General features: G+C 64.2%; 1 protein-coding gene across 3 annotated transcripts in view; it reads left to right on the top strand.

Moving 5' to 3' along the window:
- The window catches only part of ADGRB1 (adhesion G protein-coupled receptor B1), a 64,414-nt gene that overhangs the window by 19,774 nt on the left and 17,538 nt on the right, over positions 1-27,102 (top strand). For 2 of the 3 annotated variants that reach the window (XM_055545640.1, XM_055545641.1), the window contains exons 16-21: positions 486-529; positions 17,320-17,461; positions 23,175-23,278; positions 24,788-24,890; positions 25,451-25,601; positions 26,033-26,102. In XM_055545640.1, coding sequence (XP_055401615.1) covers positions 486-529; positions 17,320-17,461; positions 23,175-23,278; positions 24,788-24,890; positions 25,451-25,601; positions 26,033-26,102 — 614 coding nt within the window. The remainder of the gene's footprint in view (positions 1-485; positions 530-17,319; positions 17,462-23,174; positions 23,279-24,787; positions 24,891-25,450; positions 25,602-26,032; positions 26,103-27,102) is intronic. The other variant, XM_055545642.1, reaches the window with a different exon arrangement.

Genomic DNA, 27,102 nt, shown 5'->3' with positions numbered 1-27,102 from the left:
CCCCGGGCTCTCCGTCGGGCCTAAGACACCCTTGACCACCGAGAGCCTGCCCACACCCGCTCCGCTCTTCAGCCAGGACGGGCAGCGTCGTCCGGCGCTGGGCCATGCCCAGCCTCTCTGTGCCTGGCCCCTCCCTCATCAGGCGGGAGCCCCCCTGTAATCACCCCGCAGCCTGTGGGGCAGGGGTGCTTGCCGAGCCCTGTCTGTGCCCCTGACCCTCCCAGTGGCCATTTCGTATTAAGCGGAATCGGCCGCTGCTGCCCAGCCCCTCTCAGAGAGGGGACAGGGGTCCCCGAGGCCAGGCAGTGGGCTGGGGGCTGAGCCAGCCCCTTCCCTGCTCTGGGCCTCAGTTTCTCCTCTGCAAACGCCGTCTCTGGGGAGCAGTGGAGGCAGGGCGCCAGGCGGGGCACCGGGACCCTGCGTGGACACCGCCTCAGGTGGGGCTCGAGGACGGGTAGGTGGCCTGACTCCCCCATCTCTCCCAGGGCACCACCAACCAGACCTGCATCCTGTGGGACGAGACGGACCCGTAAGTGTCTCAGCTGTGCGGCCTCCAGGGCGGGCTCGGCGGCCAGGAGGGAGGGGCCTGGGCTGCAGCTTCGGGGCCACCTGCTGACCGACCCCGCACACCCGTCAGGCACGGTGTCTCCCTGCCTGATCCAACACTGACGGTGCAGGGGGCCATGCAGCCAGTTTCCCACCCCTCCTAGGGAGCTCCGTGGCTGCGGGCCCAGAGGCCTGCGGGGGTCCCCAGGCCAGGTGAGGGGAAGGGGCATGGCCACAGAGCCGGGCAGCTGGGTGAGACCCAGGGTGACCGATGGGACGCAGAGGTGGGCACTCCTGGGGTCTCGGGCCCAGCTCCCTGCCTGGCACACAGCACCCGCCTGTGTCAGGCCCTGTCGCCCTGCTGTTATGAGTGGGGGCGGGGCACCGGGCTGGACTGGCCAGGCTGTGATTCAGGGTCACAGCACGTGCATGGGCGCCCAGAGCAGGGTTCCTCCCAGACACAGGGAGACAAGGGGAGAGGCAGGTGGGGGCTCGTGTAGTCACAGGAAAGTCTGTGCAAAGGCCCCAAAGTGGGGGCAGCCCTCAGAGGCAAGGAGGGTCAGAGTTTGGGGAAACTGGGCAGGAGAGAGCTTGGCAGCTGGAACCTGATGGACCAGGTGGGCCTGGTGGGGACCCGGCCTTCCCCCAAGGCGTCTGGTGCCCACTGGGGAGGGGGGGACCCGGCCTTCCCCCAAGGCGTCTGGTGCCCACTGGGGAGGGGGGACCCGGCCTTCCCCCAAGGCGTCTGGTGCCCACTGGGGAGGGGGGGACCCGGCCTTCCCCCAAGGCGTCTGGTGCCCACTGGGGAGGGGGGGACCCGGCCTTCCCCCAAGGCGTCTGGTGCCCACTGGGGAGGGGCGGTCAGAGAGCGGCATGCCATAGTCACCACCTGCCTCCCGCAGCCCTGGCACTGCCAGTCCCCAGGCCAGCCCCAGGGCCATGGGGTACGTCCCTCATGCCGTGGGCAGTGCAGTGATGGAGGTGTGTCCTGTGAGGTCAGGGGAGGCTCCCAGAGTGGCCGACCCGTGAGGAGGACACGTTCTCCTGGCAGAGGATGGAGGGGGGTCTCGGGCAGAAGCAGTTTAAGCAAAAGTGTGGAGTTTGGAAGGTACAGGAAGAATGTGAGGCATGGCCAGTAAGAGTGGGCAGCCATAGGGGCAGGGGTGTGGGGTGGGAGGGAGGCTACAAGGGGCAGTTTGTAGGGGCTGTGGACCTGTGGAAGTTGTTGGGGAGGGATGTGATTACTATGCGTCCATCAAAATTCTCCACCCACCCATCCTATCCATCCATCCATCTGTCCATCCATCCTCCCATCGATCCATCCTCCGCCCACCCATCTGTCCATCCATCCTCCCATCCATCCATCCATCCATCCATCCTTCCATCCATCTGTCCACCCACCCACCCATCCATCCATCCTCCACCCACCCGTCCTCCCATCCTATCCATCCATCCATCTGTCCTTCCATCCTCCCATCCATCCATCCTTCACCCACCCATCTGTCCATCCATCCTCCCATCCATCCATCTGTCCATCCATCCATCTGTCCATCCATCCTCTCATCCATCCATCCACCCATCTGTCTATCTACCCACCCATCCATCCATCCTCCACCCACCTGTCCTCCCATCCTCCCATCCACTCTTCCACCCACCCCATCCATCCATCCATCTGTCCACCCACTGATCTGTCCATCCATCCTCCCATCCATCCATCCTCCCACCCACCCATCCTCCCATCCACCCATCCACTCTTCCATCCACCCCATCTGTCCATCCTCCCACCCTCCCACCCGTCCCTCCTCGGTGATTCCTGACCACTGACAGAGCATGCTCTACGAGGTGCTGGTGCTCAGCCTCCTCCTGTCCCCTGTGAGGAAGGACAGGAAAGTAGGAACATCTAGATCCCTGTGAAACTGTCCAGTCACGCCACATGCCAAGAAGTGGAAGCAGTGGATCTGGTGGCAGGTGGGGTGAGGAGCCCGAGAGCAGGTTCACAGAAGCCTCTCTGGGGTGGTGTTTGAGAGACGCCTGCTCAGCACCGCACGTGGGTGATTGGGGACAAGCATTTTGGCAGAAGGAACAGACAGTGCAAAGGCCCCGTGGTGAGAGAGTGCAGGCCCGTGCGTGGACTTCACTGCCCTTGCCTGCTCTGGGGTTTGAAGACAGGGTCGGGGAAGCACCGGGGTGGACCCTGTGACCCCAGGAAACCAGCCCTCTGGCTTTGTGCTGGAGACTGTTTTTCTCTGAGTTTCGCGAGTAGCATAAACTTTGCACAAAATGGACTGACAGAAAAGGGTGAAAAAAGAAAAGGCAAGAACGAGGGCTCGCGTCCTCCCAGGCTGGCCCCTGTGGCCATCATGTGACTGCTGTCCACTCCGTCTGGCCCCTGACGTCAGCACAAGCCCCTCCCCACAGTCCAGAAACCCTCCCACTGGGCTGTTCAAAGGTGGCCCGGAGCCCCTGAGGTGGCTGGTTCACCCAGCAGCCCTGCCCTTGGATAGCTCTGCTCACATTTATGATTGTTTTTTTGGCATCAAATCCCTGGACAACTTCAAGGCCTTGGTAGTAAATTGCTTTCCAGAAAGGTGGACCCATCCTTCCCCTTTGCTCTCCAGGGGCAGCAGGTTGTGAGAGGCCTGGCCAGCCCAATGAGTGTCGGGTTCACTGTCCCCGGGGCACGGTCGGGGCAGATCCCGCCCCCTGGGAGTGTCCCCGTGGCCGGAGTCTGCCTGCTTGTGTGTGGGAGCAGAGCGGGGGTAGGGGGTGGACAGTGGCCAGGCCCATGGGACACTCACGTCTGGCTGTGGCCTCCACTAACCGGAGGCCTGCCCACACCCCAGGCTTCCTTTGCCCTCTCCGGTACCCCCTGGACAGGTGGAACTGTTAAGGCCTCTGTGCCTGGGCCCAGGGCCCTGTGGGCAGGGGGAAGGTGCCAACAGCTGGGCCGCGTTGGAGGTGCCCCAGAACGCATGCACCCACCAGCTCCCTGCTCAGTCCCGGGGTGGCCCTGGGAGCCCTGCCTGTTACTTCTGGAGAAGCTAAGGCTCTGGAAGGTTGGTGCTTCAGCTCAGGGTAGGGACCGAAGCTTCTGCCCCAGAACTGGACAGCCCGGGGCCCAGAAGTCATGGGGTGGGGGCACGGGGCAGGAGGGAGGCAGCTGGCTCTCCCCGCCCATGGTTTGTGCTGGAAGCACCTCCCTCTGTGGCCAGGTGAGGCCATCTCTCACGTAAAAGGGCTCAGAAGAGCCAATGGTTTCCCAGGTGACCCGAAGCAGGGACCAGGGCCAGGGCCCCAGGTTGCTTCCACCGGTGTGCCCACGGATCAGGTCTCTGTTGGCATGGGCCTGTGTTTGGATGAGAAAGGGTCTCATGTCTGCAGAATTGTGTGTATGTGGGTGGGGGGGAGGGGTCGGTGGGAATTGAGAGCAGCTAGCGACCTTCAGCTGAGAAGCAGTGAGCTTCTGACCCATGACTGTCTTGGCTCTGGTCACTGCAGGAGCTTAGACCCCAAGCCAGACTGAGCCCGGCCCTGGCACGCTCTGACTCCTGGCCCTGGGCACACACTGAGCCCAGCCCTGGCACGCTCTGACTCCTGGCCCCGGGCACACACTGAGCAGCGTCTCACCCGGCGTCACTTGCGCGTGCTCACATGTAACATGCAACTGTGCACGTGTCATGTGTGTGGAGGGCCGCCTCCTCTTGCAGACACACACACCCGTCAAGCATGTGACACACTCTTCTCGGAAAGTCTGAGTCAGGCTTCCCACCCACAGTGCAGACCCTCCACCTGCCTCGCCCCCAGTCACACACGCACTCTTGCACACACAGGCTCAGCGTCTACACTTGGGGCGACTGCTCACAGCGAGGCTCACGGCCGCCCCCCTACACCCCCACACCCTTATGCCAGCCTGGCCAGTGGCAGTGAGGGCCTAGGGGGCAGGGCTGCTAGGGAGGGAAAGGGAGTCTTCTCAGAATTCTCAGATGTTTAGGTGGCGGGGGAGGGGAGTCTGGAAGGATGGGCTGGTGGTGGCCGGGTTGACGAAGGCCAAAAGCACCGCCCGGAGTTCATGTCTGTGGTTCTGAAAGGACAGCTCCCTGTGTCTTTCTCAGAAGCTGCAAATGTTTTGCGGTTTCCTTTTTAAAAATTAACAACTGAGAATTACACAGAGCAGAGAAGTCAGAGCGGGCAGGCCCTCGGAAGTCACCTGCTCTGGCTGAGCCCCAGCGTGGGGACGTCAGGACAGGACAGGCCTGGGTGCTGTGCCCCCATTTCGGAAGGTGCTGTGCCCTATACCAGGCCCACGCGGGCTCCAGGGTTTCATGCCCACCACATCTTGTGCTCCTGGGTCCACACTCGAGTCAGCTGTAAAGGCTCTGAGAAGTCCTGCAGCGGGCTGCTATTGAGTCAGGTTGGGGGTTTCCCTAACTAGTGGGCGCTTGGCACCCCTACACTCTGGAACTTGAGCTGGGAGAGCAGACGCTGGGACAGGCTGGTGGAGGGCGGGGTGCTCCCCCAGTCTGTAGGGTCTTCTCCAAAGCCTGACTGCCCGCCAGACACCTTCCAGCATTCACTCACACAGCTTTCTCAGTCGGGCTGAGGACCGGGCCCAGAGTTCTGTTCGACAAGCCTCGGGTGCCCTGTAGGTGTGCCAGTCCGGGCTCTCTCCCCACCCCCTGCAGGTGCAGCTATCCTGGGGGACGCTCATGACCCAGGCCCGGGCCCCTCCCTGGGGTCCTTGCCCAAGTGCGTGTCCTGGTCCCTTTAAGAGCATTGCCCCTCCCCCACCAAAGTCCTTGGTTTCCTTGGAGAGGGCCGTGAGGGGGCAGGCCGAGGGGGGCAAGCGGAAGGGAGACTTGGCAGGGTCCCCAGGTCGCTGTCAGCGGCCGGTTCCCAGCCCGATTTCTCCCACGCCGTCTGGTTCCTGATGGGGGCAGAGAAGGCGGGCGAGGGGGGCAGGCGGGGGAGGGGGAGACAGCTGGATACAGAGGCCTTTTGGTGGCCCTTCATGAGCGTGGGTGGGAGGTGGGGTCATGCTCTGCGCCCCCACCTGGGTGGGGAGCTAGGGCCGGGGGAGGGGTGCAGGGCTGCTCTCAGCGGCAAGACCACCCACCCCCAGCCCCTGCTCTGGACTCAGCCCCAGCCCCTTCCCCAGCGCCCCCTCCATTCTCTGAGCCTCCCCGGACTGTGTACTTGTGGAGTGGGGGGCCTGGCAGAGGCCCGCTCTGAGCCTGCCCTCCTCGAGGGGCATCTGAGTCCGGGCCTGCCCGTCTCGGCTGGGTTTGGGACCTGGAGGGGACAGACAGCATGGGTCACGGCCCAGGGACAGCAGCTGTGCTCAGAACCTGGGCCAGTGAGTCCCCCACCCTGGCAGGCAGCCCGGCTCCCAAGCCACAGTCCTCCGCCCCACGGGCCCCTCTCCACTCCCCTCCTTGGCGCCAGCTAGAACGCCTGGCGCCTTTGTCCCTGGTCCTTGTGCCTCTTCTCTGGCCTCAAAGCCACCTGCTTCTGGAGGCCTCTCTTCCTGTTTTCCTACATGCCCCCCAGGTCCCCTGCTTCTCAGCTCTGACTCCCATTTGCCAAAATTCTGTGTATATGCATGTGCCCCCGTATGAGAGTGTGAGCCTCCTGATCAGAGTGTGAGCCCCCCAATCAGAATGTGAGCCCCCCCAGCAAAGTGTGAACCCCCCATCAGAGTGTGAGCCCCCCATTAGAGTGTGAGCCCCCAGAGTGTGAGCCCGTCCAGCAGATTGTGAGTCCTTCAGAAGAGTGTGAGCCCCCGAATCAGAGTGTAAGCCCCCAGCAGAATGTGAGCCCCCCCAATCAGAGTGAGCCCCTAGCAGAGTGTGAACCCCCATCAGAGTGTGAGCCCCCAGCAGAGTGTGAACCCTCCATCAGAGTGTGAGCCCCCAGCAGGATGTGACTTCCCTTAACAGAGTGTGAGCCCCCCAGCAGAGTGTGAACCCCCATCAGAGTGTGAGCCCCCAGCAGAGTGTGAACCCTCCAGAGTGTGAGCCCCCAGCAGGATGTGACTTTCCTTAGCAGAGTGTGAGCCCCCCAGCAGAGTGTGAACCCCCATCAGAGTGTGAGCCCCCAGAAGAGTGTGAACCCCCATCAGAGTGTGAGCCCCCAGCAGGATGTGACTTCCCTTAGCAGAGTGTGAGCCCCCCAGCAGAGTGTGAACCCTCCATCAGAGTGTGAACCCCCATCAGAGCGTGAGCCCCCAGCAGAGTGTGAACCCTCCATCAGAGTGTGAACCTCCATCAGAGTGTGAGCCCCCTAGCAGGATGTGAGCTCCCCTAGCAGAGTGTGAGCCCCCAGCAGAGTGTGAGCTCCCCTAGCAGAGTGTGAGCCCCCAGCAGTGTGAAACTCCCAGCAGAGTGTGAAACCCCCAGCATAGTATGAGCCCCCCAGCAGAGTGTGAGCCCCCCATCATAGTGTGAGCCCCCCAGCAGAGTGTGAGCCCTCTCCTCATACAGGGCCTGGGTGTCCCCATCCAGTGTCCCCCCACCCGCTTGCTTTCACTTCCCGCTGGAAGGAACACTGGGGCAGGGGTGGGGCTCTGCCAGGAGAGGGAGCATCACAGACACATGGACATGCATTCGAGTGCTGAAGGCGGGTGGGCGCTTTCCTGGGTGGAGTCAGGGCCTGTGGGTCTACTGTGTCAAGTCCAGCTGTTCCCTTCCTGCACCTCCCCACTTCTGTGGCTCCGTGAGTCTGGATGCCCGAGTCGGTGGTGGTCATGGAGGAGGGGTCGGGGCTGGCACGTCAGGGGAGGCACAGTGTGGCTGTCCTGAGCTCCCGGGATCTGCTGGATGCGGGTGGGGGCAGCACTGGATGGCTCGGTTTGGGAGGATGTCAAGGTGCTCACGAAGCTGCCAGAGGTGGGGAGGGGCAAGTGGACCAACCACATGTTCTGTCCCTGGTCAAGTGGCCTGTGGTCAGGGGGGCTGGGAGGGGCCACTTGAATCTTCCCCCCGCCCTGGCTCTTGCACCCGCACTGATCTGGGGATGAGGGGACAAGGAAGAGCCTGTCCCTCCCTGCCCTCATGGAGGAGGGGGCATCAGGGAGGTCAGTGCTGGGCCCTGAGCACATGGGGCAGTGCCCGCAAGTGGGGAGGGCGCTCACCTCCCTCCTCCACTGAGATCTGGGGGCTCCAAGAGGGGCTGCCTGGGGCAACAGAGACAGCTACCAGGGGCTGGGGGACTGGGGGTCCGTGTACCGGGATGGGCCTGGAGGGTGTGAGGTGACTCTCCTCCCTTGTGCCACTTGCTTCCCCATGCTTGGGATGTGCAGTTGCTAGTTTTCTGAGGCAGAAAAGTCTTCATCAAAACCCCAGCTCTCCAGGCTGCCCGGTGGCTTGCTGGTGGTATTGAGAGGGTCTGAGGTCCTCTTCTCTGCAAAGAACCAACTCAGGATGCAGATGGCAAGAGGTGCAGGAGACAGGAAAGCTTCCATGTTAGCAGGAAGGGTGGAGTGACCACGGTGACCATTATCCTTTCCTGGCCTGGAAATGCCCCTGATGGAATGACCTTGAGGTTCACCTTGGAGGGTGGGGTGTGGTCAGTGGTGTGGAGGATCAGATGATGCTGATGGTGAGGTTGCCTGGGTTCAGCCCATCGTGATTGACGGTCATGGTGGGTGATGAGGCCTCCTGCAAGACGGTTTCTGCCTACACAGGGCCCTGGACGTGGAGGGTTGAGTGTTGGTGATGGGGGTTCCCAGCTAGTGTCAGTCCACAGACACAGGGCTGGCTCGGCAGTGATGGCAGCCACGGGGCACTGCTGACAGCGGAGGTGGCCTGGTGAGCTCGGTGACCAGGTGACTGTGGCAAGAGTGGCAGCTATGGCAGCGATGCGTCGGTGGCGGCGGCGGCGGCGGTGATAATGTCGGTGCAACGGCGCTGTTGCTGCTGATGGCGTGATGGGCAGTGGTGATGACCACGGTGGCAGTGAGGGCCGCTGCCAGTGGTGGTAACGGCGACGGTGTTGGCGGTGGGGGTGACAGTGAAGGTGGTGGTAACGAGGATGCTGCTGCTGATTGCACGGTGCTGCTGCTGCTGGTGATGCGGTGGAAACGGCAGTGGTGTTGAGGATGGTATTGGGGCGGCAATGGTGATGCTTTTAATGACCCAGTTAAGCACGATGGTGGGGTCACTCACCTAGAGCCAGACATCTGGAGTGTGAAGTCAAGTGGGCCGTAGGAAGCATCAGTACGAACAAAGCTAGTGGAGGTGATGGAATTCCTGCTGAGCTATTTCAAATCTTAAAAGGTGATGCTGTGAAAGTGCTGTACTCAATATGCCAGCAAATTTGGAAAACTCAGCAGTGGCCACATGACTGGAAAAGGTCAGTTTTCATTCCAATCCCTAATAAAGGCAATGCCAAAGAATGTTCAAATTACCCTATACAACTGCACTCATTTCACATGGCAGCAAGATCATGCTCAAAATCCTTCAAGTTAGGTTTCAATAGTACATGGACCGAGAACTTCCAGATATATAAGCTGAATTTAGAAAAGGCAGAGGAACCAGAGATCAAATTGCCAACATACACTGAATCATAGAAAAAGCAAGGGAATTCCAAAAAAAAATCTACTTCTGCTTCGTTAACTACACTAAAGCCTTTGACTGGGTAGATCACAACAAACTATGGAAAGTTCTTAAAGAGATGGGAATACAGACCACCTTACCTGCCTCCTGAGAAACCTGTATGCAGGTCAAGAAGCACCAGTTAGAACTGGACATGCAACATGGGCTGGTTCAAAATTGGGAAAAGAGTATGTCAAGACTGTATACTGTCACTCTGATTATTTAACTTACATGCAGGAAACATCATAAGAAATGCCAGGCTGGATGAATCACAAGCTGGAATCAAGATTGCTGGGAGGTATAGCAACAACCTCAGATATGCAAATGATACCACTTTAATGGTAGCAAGTGAAGAGGAACTCAAGAGTCTCTTGATGAAGATGAAAGAGAACAGTGAAAAAGGTGGTTTTAAACTCAACATTCAAAAAACTAAGATCATGGCATCTGGTCCTGTCACTTCATGGCACACAGATGGGGAAACAGTGTCAGATTTCATTTTCTTGGGCTCCAAAATCAGTGCGGACGGTGATTGCAGCCATGAAATTAAAAGACGTTTGTTCCTTGGAAGGAAAGCTATGACAAACCTAGACAGCATAAAAAGCAGAGACATCACTTTGCCGACAAAGGTCCATAGCCAAAGCTATGGTTTTTCCAGTAGTCACGTATGGATGTGAGAGTGGGACCATAAAAAAGGCTGAGTGCCAAAGAATTGACGCTTTCAAACTGTGGTGCTGGAGAAGACTCTTGAGAGTCCCTTGGACTGCAAGGAGATCAAACTAGTCATTCCTAAAGGAAATCAGTCCTGAATATTCATTGGAAGGACTGATGCTGAAGCTCCAATACTTTGGCCACCTAATTTGAAGAGCTGACTCACTGGAAAAGACCCTGACACTGAGAAAGATTGAAGGCGGGAGGAGAAGGGAATGGCAGAGGATGAGATGGTTGGATGGCACCACTGACTCAATGGACATGAGTTTGAGCAAGCTCCGGGACATAGTGAAGGTCAGAGAAGCCTGGAGTGCTGCAGTCCATGGGGTCTCAAAGAGTCGGACACGACTGAGCGACTGAACAACAGATGGCGATGACGTCGTGGTGAAGGTGGTCCAATGATGTGATACGGTGATATGCCCATGTCATTCCTGGTGCTGGTGGTGCTGTTAACAATGGAACGCTGGTGTTGGTGGTGGTGTGGCGGTGCTGACAGTGGCGGAGGTAACGACTGTGCTGCTGCTGATGGTGGTGACGTTGCTGCTGGTGGCGGCGGCTTCCGTGGGAGCCGTGGGGGTGGAGGTCGTGGTGACAGTTATGGTGGTCTCAGCTCTTTGGGAGATTTGAAGCCCCTCCCAGGAACTAGGACTTGCCCATGGCACAGTTTTCGAGGCCGACTGCAGCACACAGGGTCAGACACCAGCCCGGGGAGATGAGAGGACTGGGTGCACGGGCCGAGGAGAGGGTGTCCTGGAGGAGCTGGGCTGGCTGAGGCTGTGAGCTCTGGTATCTCCTGGAGCTGAGGAAGTGGCCGTGGAGGTGCCCATGCCCAGCAGAGGGCCTGAGCAGGCCGGCGAGGGACTCGCGTCCTGAAAGCGAGTGACCAGCCAGCCTGGAGCGTGAGGGTGAGGCGTGAAGGCACAGCCCGTTGGCTGGCGGGGGGAGCTGACAGGCTGGACAGAGCTAGGCCTGCGGTGCAGGAGGCGGAGGTCTGAGTGGGCGGCAGAGGCTCAGGTAGGCTTCATGGACGCTGAGCTGGCAAGGGTCAGCAGGTGGGCTGAGGCTGGCAGGACCCCAGCCTTCCCAAGCCAGAGGACTTCCTGGCAGGGCTGGGGAGTTCCGGGTCCCAGACTCACCTGGGGCCCTGGTGGCCTTGCCCACGAGGGTGGGTCAGTCAGTGAAGAACCACCAGGTCCTGAGGACAGCCAGTTTCCCAGCCTGGGGCGGGCCTGCGGCCTGGGGCCCCGACTCAGAGGGAGCGGCGCCAGCTGAGAGCCAGGAGATGGCCATCGCAGCTTTGTGGGGAACGTGAGATGCCCCGGAGGCCCCGGTCACTGCCTGATGAATGCTGAGGGAGCCCGAGACGCTGTCAGCGCTGCGAGAGCAGCCCGTGAGCAGGGGTGCAGGCTGGACGGGTACGCTCTGCCCTGACATGTATCCATCCCCCGGGGTCCCCAGACTCTGAACCAAGATGAGATGGAACTGACGTGGGTCTGCCCTGTGGGTTCTCAGCAGCCAGACAGGGAGACGGGGGCTGGGCACGGAACTCGAGCTTGAGGAGGCCTCCTGGAGACGGCAGTGCCTCGGGGGAGCCCCAAAAGATGAGGCTGAGTCGGGGGACAGACGAGTGTGTGGTCAGAGGGACTGGCCAGGACCCAGACCTGGAGGCAGGAGGGGCGCCTGTGTTGAGCCGCCGGTGGCTCCTCTGGGCTGGTACATGCAAGTGGGCCTGCCAGGCTGGGGGTGGGGAGGGCCTGGCGATTACTATGAGCTCCAGCCCCTGGCTGAGGTAGGACCCAGAAAAGCAGCACCAGGGTGGCACCTGGTGCAGGAGCCAGGTGCAACGCTTAGGAACTCACTGCGTATCCCAGCAGGCTCCCTGGACGAGGCGGCTCAGCAGAAGCCTTGATCTGTGGATCAGTGGTCAACAGGGGGTCAACAGTCAATAGTGGGAGGTGGGAGGTAGGCACTCTGGATGTGTCCCATACGATCCCGCAGGGGTTGTGCCTGGAATGGGTGGTCTGGGGAGCACAAAGGCCAGGCTGAGGGAGCCCCTGCCTGCAGAGACACCGTGCCCACTCCCTGTTCCCTCACCAGGGTGATCTGTGCCCACTCTGGCTTCTTTCTGCTGTGTGGGAGGACACCTATGAGTCACTCACACTCCAGTGTGAATTAGCCCATCAAACCCCAGGGGACCCCAAGGCACAGTCCCATAATAGCGCCTGCTCTGTGGGCTGGTGGGAGGCATCCTGAGCGCAGTGAAGGCCCTGGCTCCGTGGGCAGGCCGGGCTCTCCACGGCCGTCCCTGATGTGCCATAAGCATGCGGGGCCCCGGGCTGGGCACGGTGTGCCTGAGGTCCCTGGACATCACCGGGGGGCTGGTGCCACTTCAACAGAGGGGGCCGCAGCTCTGAGTGGCCTGGAGGGAATTTGCCCAGGAGGGGAGCAGACCTTGGCCCCCGATGCTCCCTCCCTCCCCGCAGGGAGCCAGCCGGGGGTTCCCACAGGCTGAGCCTCCTCCCATCTACCCTGGGCCCCGGGGGAGGTCCCTGGTGGGGCTTCCTGAGCTGGGTGGGGCCCAGCTAACTCCCCAGGCTGCCTTCTCTGAGCCACCTGACCTGGGCACCAGGATAAGGTGAGGCTCCTGCCCGGGTGCTGAGTGAGGTGGCTGCCCCAGGCGGGGTTGCAGGGCGCTGCGGTTCACGGTCTGAGTGTGGCTGGAGGGGAGTGCTGGGGAGGGGGGCAGTCCCCAGGGCTGTGGGCCCCTGAGTGAGGAGGGAGCTGGGGGAGGTCTTGAGCAGAGGACAGCGTGTCCTGGCACATTTCAAATGATGGCGGGGGACAGATAGGCGGCGGAGGGCAGGGCGGAAGCTGGTGGTGAGGGGGGTCCCGCTGGGCGGTGGCCGCAGGGCGGGGAGCAGCAGTGACTCTCGCGTCTGCAAGGCAGGCCAGACACCCCTGGGTCTGCAGGTGTAAGCCGCAGGGGCGGGGGCCTGTGGGTCACCACCAGGCAGCAGGGCCTCGCTTGCCCACCCACAGCAAGTCCCGGCCGGGTGCTCCGTTCCCACCAGGGTGTGGGCAGTGGGGAGCACCAGCCGGGCCCCCCTCTTGCCCTCTCAGAGCAGGACACAAGCGTGAGCATCAGGCCATCACAGGGCAGGAGGACCCTCCAGCCGCAGGCAGAGGTCGCGGGTCAGGATGGCTTTGCTGTGAGAGCCGGGGCACAGCCCGTGGCTACGGGTGTGGGGGATGAGCTGGCCAGGCCAGGCCCAGCTGACAGGCATGCAGGCCGCAGATAGCCACTGGGGGACACGTTCTCAAGGACCACTTGGGGTGGGCGGGAGTGGGTGGGGAGGCGGGAACGGGAGGCCAGCTGCCCAGGGAGCAAGATTGGCGGGTGAGGCTGGCACGGGGGTGGGGGGAAGAGGCAGGGTGTATTCAGGACTGACCCCAAGGCGCCGGGGGCTGGGGGTAGCTAGGGGAAACTCAGGTCTCAGCGCAGGGTCAGGACGCACGGCGGAGGCTGTGTTTAGAGGTTGCTGGCTCTGTCTGAAGTAAAGGAAATTGTCCTTTGGGTTTGGTGACACGGGGTCTGGCAGGAGCAGGGTAGGAGGAGCCCACGGTGAGGAACTGGTGGCCTACAGGGGGGTGGGCAGTGCTGGACCTTTCCGAGAGCACATGCGGGGGGCACAGCTCTGTCCTAGGGGCTGTGGTCCAATGGGGCAGGTGTGGTCGTGTCCTGGAGGCCCTGGTCTCACGGGGCAGAGACAGCCTCTCTCTGGGAGCTCTGCTCTGAGGGGCCCAGCGCCCCCTACACCCTTGTCTCCACTCAGGGAGGGAGGGGCCGCGGCTCCAGCTCCTTCTCTGGCTCTGGACCTGGGGGCTGGGGTGGAGCAGGTGTCCTTGACCCAGATTCCCCAGGCCTGGGCCCAGGAAGGGGGGCCTGGCTCTGTGACCCAGATATTCCCAAGTTTCTGAAGCTCAGTGAAGAGGCAGACAGCGGTCTCCGGCACGCGGAGCGGTCGGGGAGAGGGCGTGCAGGGAATGAGCTGCCTGTGTTGCAGAGGTGGTAATGGCGTCACGGCAACAGGAGGGATTTCTGTCAGAGGTCGTCGGTGTCCCAGGATGTCTGAGAGGTTTTTTGAAGGAGGAGGGCTGAGTGTGCCCGCGCTTTCCCATGTCAGGGTGGGTGTGCCTGGGATGCTGGCGAGGATCCTCCCGTCAAGGGACCTCTGCCCACCCGTCCTGCTCCAGCGGGTCCTCCGCTGTGCCCGGCCCAGACCAGAGAGCTCAGCTAAGGGCCTGGGGAGGGGCCGTACACCATCCTTGAGGGCCCCTTTCAGACTGACCTCTCAGAGCCCAGCGGTTCAGATGCTGTAGGCCTTGTCGGGGGCATGGGCTGATCAGATAGATAAAAAACTGTAATCTGGGCCCTTCTGTCGTCGTGCTCCATGGCTTCAGGCAATCACCCCACTTCTCTGAGCTGTGATCTCTGCATCTACACAGCTGAGCTGAGGATCACTGCAGATTGCATGACAAAATGCACACGAAGCTACGGATATTGAGGTGGGGCAGGGGCAAGGAGTGGGTCCCCATCCCTGTCGTGTGTCAGGAGCCCAGGCACATTCCCCCCGGCCCGCTGGAGCCCGGGGGGCCCCGCTGTGGGGAGGCGCCAGGGAGCCCACCCGCAGTCCTGCAGGGTCTGGGCAAGCTGAGCAGCTGCCCGCCTCCGGGGCTGCCCACCCCAGCGGCCAGCTCTCTGGACCAGGGTGGATGCCTCCTCGTGTCCTCCGTGGTCTGAGGCTGAGCCCATCGGCAGCGGGCAGTGCCCCTCGCCTTCCCCTCCTCTGGGAGGCTGATAAGCTAATTAGTGCCCATGGCAGGAGCCTTGTGGGGCCAGCCACCAACCGGGGCTGGCCTTCTCCCAGGAGGTGGCCGGCAGCTGTCAGCCTGGCGCCCAGCAGACCCGCCAGCGCTGCCTGGGAACCTGCCAGGCTGCTGGCCCCGGCCGGCCCAGCTCCCCTCGCCCCAGGCCTGGGGTGCTGTCCTCTCCTGACCCTCCCAAGAGCCTTCAGCGGGCAGAAAAGCTGGGGTCAGGGTCCCCCCCTCCACTCAGAGAAGTGCCGAGACAGCATCCATGCCTGGGCGGTGGAGATTAGAGCTGAGATTTGAACCCGGGATGGCCCGGCTGGCCACAGACTCTGGCTCTTAGGATCAGGCACGTGGCCGACGTTGTGGACAAGTGTGAGAGACGGAGGTGCTGTCTCCCGGCTGAAACGGCCCCGGGAGGCCACCTCCCCCAAGCGCCTGGGGTCTTGGGACTTCTGGCCTCTACTGTCTTGGCCCTTTGGCGTCTGGTCCGGGGCTTGCATGCCCCATCCCAAGTGTGAGGACGGGGTGCCCCAGGGGTGAGAGGGACCGGGGGCAGCTGGGGCTCAGTACTCTGCACCCCTGTCCTGTGTGATGCTGGGGGATGACGGAGACGGGGTGTGATGGGCCCAGGGCAGCTGAGTGAGGCCTCGATGCCCCTCACCAAGGGGGCAGGAGGACCAGGCTAGGCCTCCCAAGAGGCCCACTCTCCAGGACCCCATGCTCCCTTTCCCCATCCTCCATCACCCAGGTCTTCTTTCTGGCCCTGTGGCTATCGAGATCTTCTTTTCCAGAGAAGGAAGGGGAGAAGGGTCTCTAGCGAGGCCTAATAGGTTTTGACTTCCACTCGGCTCAGCAGACAGTAGCGGGGTTCAGGTGGGCTGAGGCAGGCGGGCTCATGCAGAGGCGTGGTCGGGAGCCGAAGAGGCAGAAGCCCCCAGGACCCTCCCGTGGCTTTCCTTACGGAGGCCCCCTAAGATGGAAGAGCTTTGGATACCCCAAACTCTGGCCCCCAGGGCTCCGGCCCCAGTGCCCAAGAGAGAGATGTCCCTTCCCCTCCCTGCATTTCAGAGATGAACAGACAGTGTGGGTGGGAGGCATCTTCTGGGGCCACAGAGCCCTGATGCATCCCTCGGAGCTAAGGCCTGGCCTCTGCCTAGCTGTCACCTTGGGCTGCCTCAGTTCTCCTCCTCTGTAAAATGGGAGCAGGTCCCTACCCGTGGGGGAAGTGAAGAGAGAACAGCAGATTCCAGGGCCTCCAGCAGGTCCAGAGCGTGTCCCTCCTCCCCTGGGGCCTGACGCTCAGAAAAGAGATTGTGTAACATCTCAAATTCAGCACAAGCTGCTCTGGGTTCCGGGATGCCTGTGGCCGAGCCCCTCTGCTTTCCTGAGCGTCCATGTGGGTGCTGGGGAGAAGGGCAGCTGGCTGGGTGCCCCGCGTCATCCTCTGGACTGCCCCCTCCCCGCAAACCGAAGCTCGGGCTGGTACCTGATTTCCCAGGTGATGCAGCCAGGAGGGAGCCCAGGGTGGTGGCTTGTATCCAGGTGTCGAGCAGAGGCCCTCTCGGTGTCGGGGTGAGGGGTGGGTCGTGGCTCCCCTGGAGGAGTGCAGGGTGGAGTCACTCACCCCATACAGAAGGGCTGGGATGGGAGAGGCAGACTGAGGCCTTTGAAGGCGCCTTGCAATTCCCAACTGCTTGGGCTGGGGCCGAAGGATCTAGGGCTGGCCGTGTGTAGACCCTGGCCACAGAGACCTGGAATTTTCCCCCGGGAAGACTCCGGGTCTGAGTTGTGAGCAGGAGGAGAGGGGCTTTTTCAGCCCTAGGGGCAGGAGTCCCCTCCCAGCTGTGGCTCCTGAACCACCGTTTCAGTCTCAGCTCTTCAGGCAGCCTGGAGCCCCCTAGCCTGCAGGTCCAGGGCCCTGGGGCAGACACTTGATGGGCACCTTCTGCCTGCGTGCCTGGCTGGATGCTGCCGGACAAGTGGGCCGGCCTGGGGATGGGGAACTTGGATCAACAGCGACTGGTTTGCAGAATAGCTCAGTCCGGCGCACTGAGGCCCTAACAAGTGTTCGTTTCAAGGGAACCCGCGCCACCCCAGCGGCAGACAGCAGGAGGGCCTTGGGTCAGACGCCAGGGGGCACGTTCTGGCTACGCGGCCCGGCCCCGGAGGTGGCTGTGGGGGCGGGGCGGCCCCAAGGTCACCAGCGCGACACGAGGCCCGGGGCGGGCGGCGCAGGGCGCCCCTCACCCGGCCCGGCCCGCGCGCGCACCGCAGGCCGCCGCGGCCCCCGGCTGGCGCCCCGCTCCACGTGCGCCCACGCGCCCCTCCCTGCCCGGCGCTGGGGCGGGGCGCTCTCCGGGCGCAGGGCCAGGGCTCGGCGCCCCGCCGGCCCCGCCGGCCCGCGCTCCCGCGAGTCGCTCTCCCGTGGCTCGGCGGCGGCGGCGGCGGCGGCGGCCATGGGGCGCGGGGCTCCGGGGGCCGGCGGGGCGCGCGCGGCGGCGGGCGCAGGTGCGGGCGCGGGCCGGAGACGCGGGGCCGGGGCGCGGCCGGCCGCCGCTCACGCCGCCCCTGTCTCCCCTCCCCCCGTGTGTCCCGCCCCCAGACCCTCCTCCCCCGCCCCCCCGCAGCTCGGGCCCTGGTCGTGGCGCGGCTGCCGCACGGTGCCCCTCGACGCCCTCCGGACGCGCTGCCTCTGTGACCGGCTCTCCACCTTCGCCATCTTAGCCCAGCTCAGCGCCGACGCGGTGAGACCCCGGCCGGGCGCTTGGCGGGCGGGCGGGGGCGCGCGGGGAGGGGGCTTCCGGGGAGGACGGTCGCCGCTAGGGCCGGCGCGGGGAGGGGCGGCTGCACACCGATGCCCCCCGTGGCCCGGCCAGAGAGGCTCGGGCCTCTGGAGAGGGCGGGTGGGAGCCGAGTGGGTGGCGGTGTGGAGTTGGGGACTGGCCCTGAAGGAGCCAGGCTGGGGCCCCGGGGAGGGACTGACGGGTGAGTCTTCCGCACTCTCCTTGGGGGCTAGGACCCTGGAGAGAGCCGGTGCTCAGAGATGGGCAGCCCCCGCCAGGCGCTGGGGTTGCAGGAAGGCATGGCCTGGCAGAGCCAGCCAGGTCGATGCTGTCACTTGGCGAGGGTCTGTCCCCCAGCGGATGGCAGGGTCTTGGCCTGCCCTGGAGAGGGAGGGGGAGGAGCTGCCACCCTCCTTGGGGGGGTTCCCCACCCACCCCAAATGGACCCTGGTCTTCGGAGGCGCCTTCGTCCCCAGGTAGGGGTCCTGGATGGAGAGGGCGCTGGGCTTGGCCCAGGCCCGCAGCCCTCCCTGGGAAGGCCCCATCGTCTCAGGGGCCTCCTTTTTGTTCCCATGATCCTTGTGGGGGCTGCCAGTTTCTATGGCGACGGCATCTGGGGCCAGCTTGCTGGCTGGGGCCCTGGGTGCTGGGCCCAGCCAACCAGGGCTGGGGGGCGCTCTTGCCCAAGGCCGAGTTTCAGTCTCTGGACCCAGGAAAGTGGGGTACCCAGATAGGGGGTAGGGCCCACTAAGCCCCTGCATAGGGGGTAGGGTCTTTGCTTGTTGAGCCCCCAGGCCTGGCGTGGGAGGGTGCCCAAGGCAGCAGATGTGGAGGACATACAGGGAGGGGGACATGGATTTGGGGGTGTTTGGGGTAGTTGGCCCTCATCAGATGGGGGTGGCACCGCTTCCCCGTCACAGAACCCTAGTTTCCATGTGGAGGATGGCTCCAGACCTCTCTGAGAGCAGTCTGCCCCCTCCTTTGTCCTCGGGGACGTGGGGAGGGCAGGCAATGTCAGCCAGGACCCCCTAGAGGGTAGGAGCTGGGTGGGACCTTGGAGGTCATTGCCTCTAACTCCTCCATCCACCGGCAGGGAGGTCACAGTGGGGGCAGGTCTTGCTCAGGATCTTGGGGCTACGCTGCTGGACCCGGATCTGTGCTCTTGGCCCAGATCCCGGAGTGCCGTCCCCCTCAGGCTGTCCCCGTGACGTAACTGTAGGTGTTGCTGTTCTGGGGGCTTGGCCCTGAGGACAGCAGCCGGGGCCTTGCTGGAGTCACCTGGAAGAGGTGACTTTCTGCACAGGGAAGCAGCCCACTGCGCTGGGGTTCCCTGGGTCCCCTTGCAGCTTGAGCAGGCGGAGCAGGGCTGCCTTGGGAGCTGCTCTTCCTTGGGGGGTGGGAGGTGCTGGGGGGCTCTAGAACAGGGTGCGTTGCCCAGATGCCCTCTCCAAGTCTGAGGTGAGGCCCGCAGGAGGTCAGTGCTTCTCTAGTCTTGAAACACGGGGCTGTCCCTCACATGTGGCAACCACAGACTGGCCCTTGGTCCTTCTGAGCCTTGGTTTCCTCCCTGGAAAACGGAAGTGGCCTCTGCTGCTCAGGGTGACTGCGAGGGCTGTGCCAGTTGACAGGGACCTTCCTGGGCCAGGCCTGCAGCAGGCAGGCCCCCGCATCCTGAAAGGGTGGTCTCCTGCCGAGCCCGGGGCCGCCCAGCAGGGAGAGCGTTAGGTGAGGGGCAGGTGGGTGGCTGACGCTGGTGGAGCTTGGGGGTGAGTGTGAGGCCCAAGGGGCCTTTCTAGGAAGATCTGGCCTGGCACTGGCTCTCCCGAGGGTGAAAGGACAGGGCCCTGCGCCAGTGTGCACAGGCGAGCGCATAGCTCTGGTCTGTGAAGGGGTCTAGGCTGTGCCTGGGTCCGGGGGCGGACGGGGGGGGCGGGAAGCAGCCGCAGTCAGAGGGGCTTGTGGTAGCCTGGTCTGCATATAGGCGGGGACACCCGTGGGGACACCCCGTCCCCACGTCCCAGAAGAGGCAGCTGAATCCGGCAGTATGGGAGCTCTCAGCAGCCACAGAGCCACCCTTCGGCCATGGACCAAGAGCAGGCTGCCGGGCCTCCGTGAGCCTCATGGTCCTCCTCTGTCAGATGGCAGAGTAGTGGGCTGGGGCATGTGCTGCAGCCCTGAAGGCCTGGGCGTGGCTCAGAGGGGCGTCCCACCTCATGCTCAGCTGCCATCAGTACCTTCGCCACTCTCCTGTCTTTTCCCAGCCGGCTCCGGCCCCAGTGAGGGCAGCCCCAGAGGTGCTGATGGGGAAGGGCTGAGAGCGAGAGGGAGGCTGTTCCGGGCAGCCCATCCCTCTGTGTGCCCGGGGCTGGGCCCTCAGGGGGCATGACGTCTACTGGAGAGACAGCCCAGGTGGAGAGAGGGCCGCTCTGGGGGCTCTGCACCAGCCTCCTTCCTTCCCGGGGGTGGCTCGGGACACGGGCACGAGAGGCGGCGCGGAGCAGGGCCCTGAGGGATGAACAGTAGTTCACAGCAGCTCCAGGGTTGGGGGGAGCGACGGCAGCCCCTGGGAGGCTGAGAAAGGCAGAGATGAGCAGGAAGCAGGGGAGGGCGCTGGGTCCGGAGGGCCTGCCCGACGGGGGCGGGGGCTCTAGCAAGGAGTGTCACGCTGAGGTCAGTGGAGTTGGGCGGTGAGAAAGGGAGGTGAGAGGGTTGGGGTCCTACAGGGGTCCCACCAGCGTGAAGGCGGAATGACCCAGCCGGCAGGGGGTGGTGGCAGCGGGGAGCTGGGCCGTGGGGGTGGGTGCTGCCTGCCGGCACCCACGGAGTGGGGGTTGTGCGCTGGGTGTGGAGTCTGTCTGAGCCTGCGGAGGCTGCGCTCCTAGGGTGCAGAGCGGTCTTGGGGCTGGAGTCCAGAGCAAGGGCCCCAGAGAGGACGGAAGAGAAGGGGTACTGTAGTCACACCCCAGGAGCCAGGGAGGGCTTAGATCCTGGGGGGAAGGAAGCGAAGGGAGACAAGACCCTGGCATCCCCCCAACCCCAGCCCTGCCTGCAGCTGGAGTGTCAAGTCCTGGCTCTGTGGCCTGTGCCAGGCTGTGACCACGGGAAGGTTGAGTAACTGCTCTGAGTCACATCTGAGGGGGCGAGGCTGGGTGGGGACCGAACCTGGCGAGGTACTGGCAGGGTCCACACAGCCTGGCATGTGCTAAACGGTCTGCAGAGCACAGTGGCTGGTGGCATCGCTTCTGGCATGTGCCCGGAGCTGTGCGGCCGGCCTGACCAGGATCATGGCTCAGCGTGTGACCAGGACCAGGAATCAGTCAGTGCTGAGTCAGGGCTCGTCTGTGTGGGTGGCTGTGAGCCATGTGCGGTGCTGGAGTGGAGCTGGGTTAAGGACAGTGCCTTAGGAGAGAAGTTCAGGGCGCGTAAGGTGTGTGATGGTTTGGGAGAAGACGCGTGGCAGAAACTGACAGTAACCCTGTGAACCACAAAGGAGTAAAAGCCTGGGTGTGGGGTGGGAGGGGCCAGTGCCCTGCAGAGGCTCAAGGTAAGAGGATGGGCGGACAGATGTGGGACCAGTTCAGAGTGATTGTCCAGTCCTCACTGTGAGGAGCGCGGGAAGTGTTAGTCGCTCGGTCGTGTCCTACTCTTTGCACCCCCATGGACTGTAGCCCGCCAGGCTCCTCTGTCCATGGGATTCTCCAGACAAGATTGCTGGAGTGGGCTGCCATTCCCTTCTCCAGGGGATCTTCCCGACCCAGGGATGAAACCCAGGTCTCCTGCACTGCGGGCAGATTCTTTGCCATCTGAGCCACTGGGGAGATGACAGCTAAGCTGAGAGAAGAGCTGACCGTGTGGAGGGCAGGGAAGGAGCGCTGGGGTAGGACCAGCCTGTGCAAAGGCCCTGGGGCGGCATGCAGCTTGGCTAGGGAGCCCGTCTCCGGCAGGAGGCTGGCCTGCGTCTGCCTGCTCTCGGTGTGGACTGAGGCCCATCTCTCATGTTTGAGGTCTCCGGTCCAGCCCTCCCAGCAAGACCTTGAGGTCCCTGACACCCCTGTCCACCGCTGTGTCACCTGTCCCTTCCCCACACTGTTGAGAACCTGCAGGGTTAGGGCTGTCAGAAGCGACGGGCGAGCCAGGCAGAGAGGAGGAGGGCGTGGGCGGGTGGCTGCCAGGCCTGACGGGGGCAGATGGAGGCAGATGGCCACGGAGGTCGGGGCCAGAGCGGCCTAGGAGTGGGCCTGAGCCGCTTGCTCGGCCACCCGTGACTTGTGTGGCTGACCGGGGCCCCAAGGTTGCCCAGCGAGTTCAGGGGCGCTGGCTGGAGCCCAAAGTCCCCCTTCCCCAGAGCCCTCCAGCTCCCTGTGTGGAAACGCAGGAGCTGGTTCCAGAGCCTCACCCGGGCCAGCCCCCGGGGACAGCGGACGGCCTGGCTGACCTTGAACGACTTTCTCAATTTTCCAGGAGCCTGCCTGCCCAGGCTCCGTTCATGCAGCCAGTCACATTGACCGCCTGTCCGTGCTGGGCCTGGCGGAGGGGGGCTCCCAGATGTGAGGACAGCAGGCTCAGGGGACAGACAGGCACCCCCAGCAGTGGCTTGGGGCGTGGACAGCAGCCCTGGTGGGGGGAAGGGCCGTCCGGCCGCAGATGGAGCAGGTGGGAGCAGCTGCGCCCAGTGGGTGGGCCCTGGGGTGCCTGTGCAGCAGCCCCCAGACCATGGACTCCCGAGGAGGGTGAACGGTCCCATCTGGGGGCAGGAAGGGCCGCTGTGGCTTTAGGAGGCGACCTGGAGGCTCGCTCTGCATGTGCAGGGTCAGCAACGTGCCAGCCAGGTTAGACTTGGGCCGGGCCACGGAGGGGTCAGCTCTGCGGTAGGGGCCACCAGACTCCCCTTGTCCTCTGGCCCTTCCCCCCGGTCCCTCCCCCCGGCTCCAGGACTCACCCCCTCCTTCCTCTGGGGGGAGGCGGGTGGGAGGGGCTGCAGGGCCCCAGTTTGTCTCTGGGTTCCGGATGTAGAGGGACCGAGATCTTTCCTCAGCAAGCATAGGCCGCCCACTTTGGGGTCACGCTCACACGGGCTGCACACAGAGGCATGGGAATGGCCTGTCCGGAGCTCAGGGCTGCCCTGGGCCCCCTGGGAGGGGACGAGCCGAGACCAGAGGGCCCTGAGGCGTGTCTGGGTGGACGGAGCCGCGGGGCCAGGCTTGGAGTCTGAGGGCAGACTTGGGGCGCCCAGCATGGGGACGGTCTCACATGGAGGTGGCGTGGGCCTCAGAGGGCAGCTGCTGTTTGCAGAGCCCCGGGGTGGGCCAGGGTGGAGGGCTGGGGTCTGTGGCGGGTGTTGAGGGGCCACGGCTCCCCGCTAGAGCCGGGTCCCTGCCCTTGGCTGGTGCTGCAGAGCCACAGGGTCAGGGACAGCTGCCTTGGTGAGCTCACCTGTGATGCGGGGGGACCCTTCCTGAAATGCGGCGGGCGCTGTGCTTGGGCTTGCCACACAATTATGCCAGTGGGGGGCACAGAGACCCGTCGGAGATGAGACCCCGCCCCAGGGACCGCCTGGGGCGCTGAGGGCTGCTGTACGCGGGGCTCCTGGGGGTGCAGGGGGCAGGATCCCCCAGCGTCCCCCGCAGGCCTGCCCACCCCTCACTCTGTTCTCTGTCCCCCCCGGGACCCACAGAGCATGGAGAAGGTGGCCACACCGTCGGTGACGCTCATCGTGGGCTGCGGCGTGTCGTCCCTGACCTTGCTCATGCTGATCATCATCTACGTCTCCGTGTGGAGGTGACCGCGTGGGGGGTCCCCGGGAGGGGTGACTGGGGGATCCCCGGGAGGGGTGACTGCGCCCCATGGGGGGGTGGTCCCCGGGAGGGGTGACTGGGCGGCCCCCGGGAGGGGTGACCGTGGGGGGGGTCCCAGGGTGGGGTGACTGGGGGGTCCCCAGGAGGGGTGACTGCGCCCCATGGGTGGGCGGCCCCCGGGAGGGGTGACCGCAGGGGGGGTCCCCGGGTGGGGTGACTACGGGGGGTTCCCGGGAGGTGTGGAAGGGGTGACTGCAGTTGCCTTACCCGTCCTCCCATCGGGGAGGTGGCACCCCCCGCAGGTAGGGGTGGACGGTGCGGACTGCCCCCAGGAAGGATGACTGCGCTCCGTGCAGGGGCGGTCCCCAGGAAGGGGTGGCTGGGGCCGCCTTACCCCTTCTCCCATCGGGGTGGCCGTGGGCTGGGAGCCCAGAGCCGTCCTTCCCTCGCGCCTTCCCAGTTGGGACCATCCATCACCTTTGTCATCACCCCCCAGCCCTCCTGACTGCAGTCCCCTGGATGCTGGTGGGCAGCGGGGGGGCGCGGGGCAGCCCAGGGCGCCGGGCCTTCCTGCTCCTGCCCAGCCAGGTGCCCACAGGCCTCTCACAGAGGCTGCCTGCTCCCTCCCACCCTCTGAGTGGGCCCGCCCAGCTGAGCACCCTGTCCCATGACTGCTGGGCCCCGAGACCCCGACTTCCGTGCCTGTGGTCTGTCGCCACCTGGACGTGCCAGGCCACTCCCTGAGCCTGGGTGCGTGTGTCCAGTGGGAGCCTCTGCCGGCCCCTGCCCCAGGCTGCAAGCCCTCTCCACCACGGACCCCCGTGCCCGGGTGCTGTCTGGCTGGTGTTGGTCCCTTGGTCCCCAGGGGGTGGGGCAGTGTGGGGGCGACCCCGTCCAGCCATCAGCAGCCCTGGGATGGGGGCGTGTGTGCGCAGACTCCCTTTCCAGTGGGCCCTGAGGGGCAGGGGTTGGGACTGTGGGTCACCAAGGGTCAACCCAAGGTTGCCCCACCCACTGGGTCCAGCTCGATCCCCAGTGTGTCGGCTCCAAGGGCAGCATGACCGCAGCTGAGGCCCGCAAGGAGGGGTCGATGCAGCCACGGGGTGGTGTTGGGGGGGGGGGCGTGCCTTCCTGCCCCGCCCCCGCCCCCTCCTGCCCAAGGGCGGAGGCACCAGTGACCCTGAAATACCCGGCGCCCCTCCCAGCAGCCCCTCCTCGGACGTCGGCCCTGACCCACCGTGGGCCTGCTTGGCCCCCCGGCCCAGACCCTCCCCTGCGGCCGCTGTGGTTTACAAAGCACCTCCTTCGGCGTGTGGGGTGGTCAGGACCCCGTGGCCTCTGTCGAGTCGGTGACACGAGGAGCAATGAGGGTGCGGTGGAGGCAAGGGCCCCACAGGGAGGAGGCGGCCCAGCCTTCGTGGCCGCGGCGCCCAGCTCCTGAGGAGCTGAGGCCCTGCTGGGCATGGAGCACGCCACCTGCCCTCACCCACAGGTACATCCGCTCGGAGCGGTCCGTCATCCTCATCAACTTCTGCCTGTCCATCATCTCCTCCAACGCGCTCATCCTCATTGGACAGACCCAGACCCGCAACAAGGTGAGCGGCCTCCTCTGCGCCCTGGGGGGTGGCTCTCGTCGGTGATGGGGAGGCTCCACAGCAGGGCCCCAGGCCCTGGGGTGCTTGAGGCGGGGGCAGAGCCCTGCAGACCCCTCACTGTTCTGGCTGTCACCTGGCCAGGCGTGGGGACTGGGTGTCTAGAGTCTCTAGTGGGACTAGTGCTCTGAGATGACCGGCTCAAGCTCCAGCACGCTGGCCCAGTGTCGGTCCCAGGTCCCCCAAGCCTGTCTGTGCCTTGTGGTGTGGTCTCAGAGTCGCCAGCTGATGAGCGGGTGGGCTGGGGCCGGGGCTCTTGGGTGGGCTCCTGTGGCCTCTGAGGTGTCTGCAAGTGGGCGGGGAAGCCAGGGAGAGGGGTGTCTGTCCCTGGCAGCTTGGGAGTTGGGTCAGGCAAGCACACCCCAGGGCCTCAGTGCGCACAGCCTGTCTCCAGCGGTGGGGTGGGTGGCCCCTGGGTGGTGTCCTGCCTGGGGACTCGACCAGGTCGCGGCATGGGCGTGGGGCCAGTGAGCCAGTGCCTGCCTGCCCACCCGCCCTCGCAGGCCGTGTGCACGCTGGTGGCTGCCTTCCTGCACTTCTTCTTCCTGTCCTCCTTCTGCTGGGTGTTGACCGAGGCCTGGCAGTCCTACATGGCCGTGACTGGCCGCCTGCGGAACCGCCTCGTCCGCAAGCGCTTCCTGTGCCTGGGCTGGGGTGAGCGCTGCAGGGCGGCGGGGTGCCCCACCCGGCCCCCTCCTCGTCCCCCCTCACCCTCCGGCTCCAGTGGCCCCTCCAGCCTCCGCCTCCAGGGGGTCACCTGGCTCTGAGTGCCAGGTGAGGAATAACCTGGTGGTATGAGTAGATCCCAGGCGATGTCCGGGATTGACTTACGACGGGAAATGTTTCCTTCCTTATCTGAAGTCCAGAGGTGGCTGGGCAACCTGCTTTACTTGCTGGCCTGGCAGCCCTCGCCCGTTTCTGTGGGTTCTCGTCCTGGTCCACCTCGTGTCCTCTCTCTCACGTGCTCACTGTCATCCTCTGTTCAGGGGCTTCAGAGGCGCCTCGTCCCCTCCCCTCCCCCACCTGCAGAGCTGGGCCTTAGACGGTGGGGGTCCGTCCGACACCTTCTCTTTCTGCTCTTCTAGGGCTCCCTGCGCTGGTCGTGGCTATTTCTGTGGGATTTACCAAGGCCAGAGGGTACAGCACCATGAACTAGTGAGTTGGGGTGGGGTGGGACGTGGTGGAGGCCGCGCGGCTCCCCCAGACCCTCCCACCACCCTGGAAGGTGAGGGCTGGCTGGGCACCTGTCTCAGCTGAGAACGCCGAGGCCTGGCGAGAGCGGGGGCCCTGGGAGCTGGAGGCCAGGCCCGGGGGTAGCCCTCTGCCCCCTGTCCGCCAGCTCCTCCTGGCGGTGGGCAGCAGGCTCAAGAGAAACAGGCCTCGGGTGGTAGGAGCCCCCGTGTCCTCAGCTGCTTAGCCCCTCAGAGCTTCCGTTCCCATCTGCATGACAAAGGGTCCAGGTTTTCAGGAGTCTGTATGACCCCTGCGGCTTCCCTGGTGGCTCAGACGGTAAAGAATCTGCCTGCAATGCAGGAAACCTGGGTTCGATCCCTGGGTTGGGAAGATCTCCTGGAGAAGGGCATGGCAACCCATTCCAGTATTCTTGGAGAAGCTCATGGACAGGGGAGCCTGGTGGGCTACAGTCCATGGTTTGCAGCGAGTCGGACACGACTGAGCGACTCAGCACAGCACATGGCCCCTAGTCGGCGGGGGGGGGGGGGGGGGGGGGGGGGGGAGGCGGGGGAGGCGCAGGGTGGAACGTGGCGGGGCTGTCTCATGGATGAAGTCACTGAGGCCTTGAAGGTTCAGCCAGCCCAGGTCCAGGGGCCTTGAATGCCAAACCAGGATGCCATGTGGCTTCCTAGGGTGTGGGGCGAAGAACCGAGGCCTGGGAGACTGTGGCTGTGGATGTGGGGAGGAAGAGGGCAGCGATGTGCAGAAGAAGGGGCTGCACAGGCCCGGCTCCCTGGGGAGCCCAGGGGGCCAGGACATGACCAGGCCCTGGGGCAGGCATCTCCTGCACTTGACTGGGGACCCTGGCGGGGGTGGGGGCTGTGAGTACCGGGAAGGAAGCATGGACACTGACCCCACAGCTGAGAGGAAGGAACACCAGTCTACCCGGCTTGGGGACAGATCAGGCAGAAGTGGGACGTTG

Source organism: Bubalus kerabau, chromosome 14 (assembly GCF_029407905.1).
Source record: "Bubalus kerabau isolate K-KA32 ecotype Philippines breed swamp buffalo chromosome 14, PCC_UOA_SB_1v2, whole genome shotgun sequence".
NCBI lineage: Eukaryota > Metazoa > Chordata > Mammalia > Artiodactyla > Bovidae > Bubalus > Bubalus kerabau.
This window is presented reverse-complemented; position numbering and strand designations above follow the sequence as displayed.